At 34.3% G+C, this 8,615-nt stretch overlaps 3 protein-coding genes across 3 annotated transcripts in view; 2 read left to right on the plus strand and 1 right to left on the minus strand.

Moving 5' to 3' along the window:
• On the plus strand, positions 1 to 1,881 carry LOC102578664 (tetrahydrocannabinolic acid synthase-like). The gene has a single exon (XM_006352970.2). The coding sequence runs from the start codon at positions 89 to 91 to the stop codon at positions 1,730 to 1,732; it is 1,644 nt and encodes a 547-aa protein (XP_006353032.1). The 5' UTR covers positions 1 to 88; the 3' UTR covers positions 1,733 to 1,881.
• Positions 1,882 to 2,018: 137 nt separating this feature from the next.
• Positions 2,019 to 6,847, minus strand: LOC102579000 (vacuolar protein sorting-associated protein 2 homolog 2). The gene is made up of 11 exons (XM_006352971.2): positions 6,596 to 6,847; positions 6,456 to 6,500; positions 4,992 to 5,026; positions 4,761 to 4,811; positions 3,618 to 3,722; positions 3,457 to 3,528; positions 3,195 to 3,266; positions 2,948 to 3,028; positions 2,826 to 2,861; positions 2,666 to 2,727; positions 2,019 to 2,257 (listed from the first exon to the last, which is right to left on the minus strand). The coding sequence occupies exons 1-11, from the start codon at positions 6,639 to 6,641 to the stop codon at positions 2,194 to 2,196; spliced, it is 669 nt and encodes a 222-aa protein (XP_006353033.1). The 5' UTR covers positions 6,642 to 6,847; the 3' UTR covers positions 2,019 to 2,193.
• Positions 6,848 to 7,564: 717 nt separating this feature from the next.
• Positions 7,565 to 8,615, plus strand: part of LOC102597879 (alpha-glucosidase-like) — an 11,674-nt gene continuing 10,623 nt past the window's right edge. Inside the window, exon 1 of the mRNA XM_006353024.2 lies at positions 7,565 to 7,874. Within this exon, the coding sequence (XP_006353086.1) occupies positions 7,624 to 7,874 (251 nt within the window). The 5' untranslated portion in view covers positions 7,565 to 7,623. The remainder of the gene's footprint in view (positions 7,875 to 8,615) is intronic.

Here is an 8,615-nt window from a genome sequence, read left to right on the forward strand (position 1 = left end):
ATGGGATAAAGGTCTTGAAAATTTTGAATATAAGGCCTCTCATTTACACTTGTTGAAAACAGAACAAGCAAGAAAACAAGAGAGGCTCATGGCTTCTTCAATCTCTATGAATATTCTATTTTCATTCATATTACTATTTTCAGCTTCATGTGTTGTTTCATATACAATTCAAGATCAATTCTACCAATGTATTACACTCCATTCGGATCGTTCGATCCCTTTCTCCACAGCTTTCTTCACTCCTACTTCCAATGCTACTTCATTCAACTCTGTCCTTAAATCCACTGCCCAAAATCTAAGGTGTTTGACACCTTCTCAACAAAAACCTCTGCTTATTTTCACTGCTTTGATTGAATCCCATGTCCAAGCAGCAGTTATTTGCGCGAAAGAGCTAAAAGTTCAGCTTAGAGTTAGGAGTGGAGGTCATGATTATGAAGGCATATCTTACACATCAGAGATGAAAAGATCAGTGTCCTTTATCTTGCTTGACTTAGCTAAACTTCGTGCGATTAAAGTGGACATTGAGGACAACAGTGCATGGGTTCAAGCTGGTGCGACGATTGGTGAAGTGTACTATAGGATTGCAGAAAAAAGCAAGACACATGGTTACCCTGCTGGCCTATGCACCAGCTTAGGAATTGGTGGTCATATCACTGGAGGAGCTTATGGTCCTATGATGAGGAAATATGGTCTTGGAGCAGACAATGCTGTCGATGCTCGGATTGTTGATGCCAGTGGCAGAGTTCTTGACAGGGCCTTAATGGGAGAAGACTTATTTTGGGCAATCAGAGGGGGTGGAGGAGGCAGTTTTGGCATAATCTTGGCTTGGAAAGTTAGACTTGTTCCTGTTCCATCAACTGTGACAGTTTTCACAGTTCCAAAGACACTGGAAACTGGTGCAACAAAAGTCTTAAACAAATGGCAACATGTTGCACACAAGATTGATGAAGATCTCTTCATCAGAATCCTCATAACTACAGTCAATTCAACAAAAGGGAAGAAAACAGTGCAAACAGCTTACCAAGCCTTGTTTCTTGGAAAAACTGATAGGCTTCTTGATGTGATGAATCATAGCTTTCCTGAATTGGGATTGACACGAAAGGATTGTGTCGAAATGAGCTGGATTCAATCAGTCATTTATATTGCTGGTTATCCAAGTAACATTAAACCTGAGTTCCTACTTCAAGGGAAGTCATTATTCCCAACAGTAAACTTCAAGGCTAAATCGGATTTTCTCCGTGTACCAGTTCCAGTAACTGGACTTCAAGGGATGTGGGAGAAGTTTTTACAAGATGATTCACCTATGATGATATGGAATCCCTATGGAGGAATGATGGGGAAGATATCAGAATCTTCAATTCCATTCCCACACAGAAAAGGGGTTATCTGCAAGATACAGTACTTAACATCCTGGACAGATGGAGATAAGAAAACTGCAGATAAACATATCAACTGGATCAGAGGACTTTATGAGTACATGGGCACTTTTGTATCCAAATTCCCTAGAGAAGCTTATGTGAATTATAGAGATCTTGATTTGGGCATGAACAAAAATGCCAACTCAAATTTCTTGGAAGCTAGTGTCTGGGGGAAAAAGTACTACAAGAACAATTATGACAGGCTTGTGCTTGTCAAGACTGAGGTTGATCCTGATAACTTCTTCTGGCATGAACAGAGTCTACCAATCCTTCCATTCAAAGTTGGTCAAGATGGGAAAAGTTTGATTCACTAAAGAACTGCTTTTGGCTTGATGGTATATTGTAATATTTAAGGAAAAAAGTAAAAATAAGTTTTAAGTTTTGCTTTTCATTTGGTTTCATAACCTGTAATGTATTGTAGCAGAAGTTTGTATTGATATGAAATGTGAAACAAATTTGAGGAACAACAACAAACCCGGTATAGTTCCACAAGTGGGGCATGAGGAGGGTGGGTGTACGTAGACGACCTCCCTCTACCTTGTGAAGGTATATCAATGAATTCAAGGAACTACATACAAAAAATTACATGGAGAAGGATCATAAAACCCAAATAGGATCCACTTCATTCTTACAGCATAAATGTTGATGTTTGGTGCTATAGCAAAATAGTTGAGAAATACAAATTGGTACCATGGTACATACTATATTTTTAATTCTAAAAGCGAAATTTATACAAGGATCACATATAAAAGTTGTCCACAAATATGCACGTTCATCAAATTCTTCGAAGAGAGGCCAACCTCTTCTCAAGTTCCTCGACATCCGCAGCAGTATCAGAACTGCATTCACATAGGGAAGAATTGTTAGGTAGACTAACATAGTAGCAAACTTAATGTTCCCTAGAAGAACTAGGAGCCATTTCATATTAACATAAATACTATTTTCTGATTGTTTCTGACCACGCCAAAAACGAATGTAGAGGAATTCTAGATTGGGCTCAGTACATTAATCAATGAAATTTCATAGTCAGCATTAGGTAAAAGGAGTGTAGAACAACCGTCATGACCAGAAAAGTAAGGAGATTATAACCAGAGAACAGAAAGGAAGTATTGTTGAGTATTGACTCTGACAGTTTGATATGGAAATGCAGAAGAAACGTAGCTCAACACGTCTAAACACACAAAAATCCAACTTAACTACATAAGAAAATCCATGTATGACGTGTGATTTAAAACAGTTCCACATACCTAGGGGGGGCAACATTTTCGACTTTCTTCGATGCAATCCGACCTTTTGGAGCTGAAGATAACTGCCAAAATAAAAATCAATAATGAATAAACAGCTTGCAAACTAAAGATGAGGAAAGCAACTGATCATACGCTCAACTATCCTTGATCCAAAACCTACCTGTGATGCAATGTCCACGCCAATCTCATCCAGCACCTAAACATGAAAACACAAATTAGAATAGATGACCAGAAAAATACAATTAGGAAACAGACTAACTGCATGATGAATAATAATTGAACCTGGTTTGTAAGCTCCTCAGTTTCTTCTTCAGCTTCATCTTTATCCAAAGTCTCATCAATGGATTCAGACATCATCTCAATCTGGAAAAATCAGATAGTTTCATTAGTATGCTTAGTCTGAACTTCACATCAAACTGAAATGTTTAGTTGCCTTCAAGACATTGCATTTGTCCATAAGTACAGAGAACTTATAGCATGAAGTAAGTCAATAATGTGAAGCATCGCTTAGAAGGATGAAAGTGCTTACTGTCATGTCCAACTGTGATGACTGCTTCTGGAATTCTCTGATCACTTTAACTTGTTTTGCTGGTGCCATTTGCTGAGAAGTAAAAACACAAAGAATAAACCAATTGGAGGGATTTACACCTTAATAATTAAATGGTAGCACAAACACAAACAAAATGGATGAGTTTTTGCTCGGCTGTAGGAAACAAACATTTCACTTTCAAAAGTTCTGAGGATTAAAAGGAAAAGAGAAAAAAAACTCACAACCAACAAATAATCAGTACCTTGTTCATGGCAGACATCGCTTTAGTTGCACCTTTCATTCCAGTAGACATAGAGGTGCTAGCATATAGTGCCTACAGAAGAGAAAAGAAGCCACATATAAGATCCACTAAAATTTTCAATTACTTTTCATACACAATAATACTCGGGAGAAAAGATTGACCTGTGTATGAGTTGCTACACCCCTAATTTGAGCACGACTACCTTGCAAATTGACAATTTGTTGCCGCAATCTCACAAGTTGACGAGCTAGAATTTTGGTGGCGGCCTGACAAGTCAAAGTGTGTGAGCAAGATTTACTTTTGAGGAAAAAGAAATTGCTTATAGCAGATGAGATGAGTTCTTTCCTCACCCTTTTTTTTTTAAAAGCCATTCATTTCTCACCTGGATCACAAGTATAATTATCCATGTTTACCACCAAAGCTTCAACTGAATCAAGTTTTCAATGAATATCCAAGCCTTTAATTAACCTTGATTCAAACTTGAGTTTTATTAAACCGAGTAAAATCAGTGTTTTAAAGACCAACTGAATCGAGTCTTCAATGAATTTGTAAGCCTTTAATTAGCCTAGATTCAAACTTAAGTCTTAGCAAGCATAAATCAAGTTACTATATTCCTCTCAAGTAGAGCCTCTCTTTCAAGTCAGTCCTGCCTGCTCGTTAGCAAGTGTCTCGGGCACTGCCTTTCTTTTCAACAACTCAGTTTTAAGTGCTTCGTTTCAGCCTTTCTCTTTCTATTTTGAAACACTTTCAGCTAACATGGCTCACCCTCCCTCATACAAGCATTTTATGTAAATACATAAACCAATACACAAATTTTGTGAATTGTTTGTTGGTGAGAGAATGAACATTAAGAATTTGAAATTAGTTAAACTATGTTGGGCTCTAATTCTTTCGCACATTTGGCAAGTATATTCAAATCACGCCAATATCTGTGGGTACTTGGCTCGATTCAATTAAATTGGAGACCTTACCAAACACAGGTCATTTATTCTAAAGAAAAATGAACAAATCACAAAGGCAAATCAATGTCTTTCAAATTCTGATACTTCCCTATCAAATATTCTTTCTCCAAGGTTGTGACTATGCATGAATTCTTCCGAAGGACAATGATTTATGCAATCTGAGAATGGCTCATCTCTCAAGAGTATGCATTTCAAATTCTGATAAACAAAAGAAACAGCGGGATGCAAAAAGTATGCAGTTTCCAATGCAAATAAGCACCCACTAGAAGCCATTATCTATTAGAATGATCACAATTCCAAGTGAAGTAGTCAGGAAAAAAGAATTAATGAGCAAACACTTGCCTCGTTTCCTGTTTTGGCTGTTTGCTTGATCTCTGCAACTAACTTTTTCTCCTACGAGATAGTGAAATAAGAATTATATAAGTTCACAAATAAGTAGATTTACACAGATGAAAAGATGATTATTGTAAGAATACTTTAAACTTTTCGTGACTTAAATTTCGCAAGAATACTCTGAACTTACTGAACAAACACACTTGCCTCATGTCTATGAACATTTTCCTAATAACTTACCTCCATTTGTAAGGATGAGATCTCCCGTTCAATGCCTAAAGTTATACATGAACAAAAAAAGAGAAGAATTAATGAAACGTAAAAACACCAAGTAAGAAACGAGGAAGACAATGCAAGTTATCATATTCCAACCCACTATATAACAACACAATAGATAACGTGGAATAAAAATTTGTCTTCTTGTTTTTTTTTTAGAAGGAAAATTTGTCTTCTTGTTTACCAAAATGATAATGATCTAAATAAAAAATAAGAATGACATCCAACTATGATACATTCTGGACAATGATTTTTTTTTTCCAAAAATTGTTTAATGCTTTTTGCATTCTCCAACTCCTTGCTTGTGCAAATGACAATGATGTGAAATATACTAGAATGGCGTAACAATGATAATAGTTCAAAATATAAAACCTGGAATATGTAATTTGTTTCCTCATTTAGCAAAACAGCTGACCCCTGATAGCTTTATCAAAATTAAGAATGACACTCAACAATGACACGGAAAGTAAATAAAAGAGTCAATAAAAACTTTTAAGTACTTGAGTTCAGACAGCTAGTCACTTGCGAAGGAAACAAGTACTTCTAGTTTTTAGCCAACATAGCACTTCTTCCAACTCTGTGAATTTGCAGGTTATATTGTTTTGCAATGCACCTGAACTACCTTTTAGTCCCAAAAACTAATTATATCATTTTTCCTAATATCATATCCTGTTATGAAGCACCAGCGCCATAGAGAATTGAAATAGAAGGTAATAGAGCCGAGCCATCCACCTATTTTTACCTAATCCTTTACAGATATTACATGACTTTGTTGTCTAATTACTAATGAACTTTCAACCAGTATATCTCAATAACCTCTTTTCACATAAAAATGGAACCTTTTCACAATCACTCAACTTTGTTATTCTAATTGCAAAGTAGAAACTACACAGAACAAAGGCACAACAACCTTAACCTAATATCTCCAAGGGGTTTCCTTTAGTTAATATACCTAATAGTCTATTGCTTGAGTTTAGCCTCTACCTTTGATAAGCTTAAGTATTGCTAAATCCAAATATCAAAGACAGAAATTTCCGCCTAGTGCAATTGTTTTTTTCCTCTTTGCTGGTGCATATATTTCTAGACGTCCAAACAAATTAAGCATCTCTTGCTTAACAAGGAATAGAGCATAACGTTCGATGTACATCTAAAATCAAACTAAAAGAATACAACCACTATTATAGCATCCCAAAAGAAAGACGTTTCTGCATAACAAGGAAAATAGGCGTTACGGCAAAATGCCCAAGGACAAGCCTAATGCCTATGCATTTGAGATCCCAAATGAGCTTAGAGTGTATTATTTCTAAATTTGTTACATCCCTTTAATAATCCAAATAATAAAAAAAGCTACTCTTTAATCAAACAAAACTAAATCAAATTCTCAGCTAGTGAGTCATTTTAAAAGAACCCCAAGACAGTAAACAGTACCTCTGGTAGCAACAGCCATTTCCCTTTTGCTGGTCCTCAATGCTTCTGTTAATCAATTACAAAAATTTCACCATAGATCATAACTCAAAACACAAAATGATAAAAAAAAAAAAAAACAATAAAAGGGACAAAAATCTTACCTTTAGGTGAAGTCTTCTTCTTGAAAATGCTGTTCAACTTCTCCATCTTCTTTTGTTATTGATTCTTGAACCCTAGAATTTTCTTGAAATGGAAGAGGGGAAAAAACCCTAATAGCTTTTGAAGAAAACCTGAATCATGAAAATGGGGTTTTTTCCCTTTGTTTTTTGGAATTTTTGTGAGAAAGTTAAGCAGTGTGTGGCAATTTTTTAGCGGCCGACTTTAACTTCTAGGGGAGCGTGCAGTGGACTGGACTCTCCTATTTCCCACTATGATTATATCTAACGGACAGCAAATAAGTAGCCGTTGTGAACAAAGGAAATGACTAAGCTACCCCTCTCAGGTTTGATATCGCAAAGATCAAAAGACAATATTGCCCTTGTTTTGTTGCTTAAGGTACGAGGAAAATACGTATAATACTTTGGGTCTCTAATACTTAAATATCCGCACTGTATTGTCTTGTTTTATCAAGCTTTTTTCGACTCAAATACGCCATCAATTTTTAAAAAAAAGTTTATTTATGTTATTGTCAATGGCGAATTCAAATTTTTAAGATCGTGGATGCTCTATTAACTATGGGGATGGCGACAAATTTTTTACTATGAAACTCCAATATATAAAATGTAAACACACGAAAAGGTTAAAGGGAGTTGAACCCGCACATATATATAAAATTAGTCAAATATAATAATTTTTTATTTTAATTTAATTTATTTGTCTCGGTTCGATGTGTTACAATCAAACTATCTAATACTCCACATGAATTTGACCATAAAATCTTTAATTCTTTTATTCAACGTGAATTCAAACATAAAATTTTTAATTTAAAAAAAAAAACATTTACATATTTTAAAACTGTATAAAAAATATTTTAAGTCACGACATTCAACCATTTAAAATATTTAGAAAAAGTTAAAAGGCATAAAAATCATATAGGAGTGAAGACAAACAAAAAGGAAAGTGATGTTTTCCACAAAAACCAAACATAAAATGACCACTTTAATTTGTGTTCCTCCATAGATCAAGAAAAATGAAAGCAACACAGTTTCCATCTTTACACAGAAACACCTTTTTAATCTTCTTTTTGATCCATTTATTAATATTTTCACCCTATTCTGCCATATCTATTAAACAGCAAGAAGCTCAACAGCAAGTAATTGGCTATGGTTACTCAATCAAATCTGTGGCTACCACTGGAAATTCACTTTTTGCTAATCTTCAACTCATCAACAATTCTTCTGTTTTTGGGACTGATATTCACAATCTTATCCTCATTGCAAGGTTATTTTTCTTTACCTTCTTATTTATTTTGAAAACGAGTCTGATATAACTGGTAAAATTATTACTATGTTTTGAAAAAAATATATTAATATAACTTATAAAGTTATTAATACATAATCAAAAGATCAGTGTTAAAACTATGAAGGCAATCTCTTTCAGAAACATAGGATAAAATTGTTAGCCAAAAAATTTATAAATAAAATAATTAGAAGGTAAAGTCTTGTTATTGTGAATACCGTCACAAGATAGAATGATAGATTGGCTTTGACGTTTATCAACATTTTGGATATAAATATCAAATTTCAATGTTGTATTTTTCAATCGATAATACATGTGTAGATCAACTTAATATTAAGCATATTTTAATATAAAAAAAATAAGAGTTACATTATAAAACTTACAAAAAATAATAATTCAAGTAAGTAAATAACATAATATGTAGTTATGAAAATCGTAATTTTTATTTATCATTAACTCTATATAACTCAATTTTTTAGTCTTACTAGATTTTGTTGCCCGTGCTATGCACGGGCCCAATAACATAAATGGTATGTTTTGGGGCTAATAACGAAGTTTTTGAAGCGATTGTTTGCGTGGATAAAGGAATAAGTTTTTTTATCACAAACCTGTACTTTCTTTGACGCTATTCAAGGCACAATAAGACTACGCACATACAACATTTTTGAACAATTTTATGTTGTCAATTATCACGATTTAATTTTAAGAATCAGTCAAAAAAAA

This window comes from Solanum tuberosum, unplaced genomic scaffold, assembly GCF_000226075.1.
Source record: "Solanum tuberosum cultivar DM 1-3 516 R44 unplaced genomic scaffold, SolTub_3.0 scf00141, whole genome shotgun sequence".
Taxonomy (NCBI): domain Eukaryota; kingdom Viridiplantae; phylum Streptophyta; class Magnoliopsida; order Solanales; family Solanaceae; genus Solanum; species Solanum tuberosum.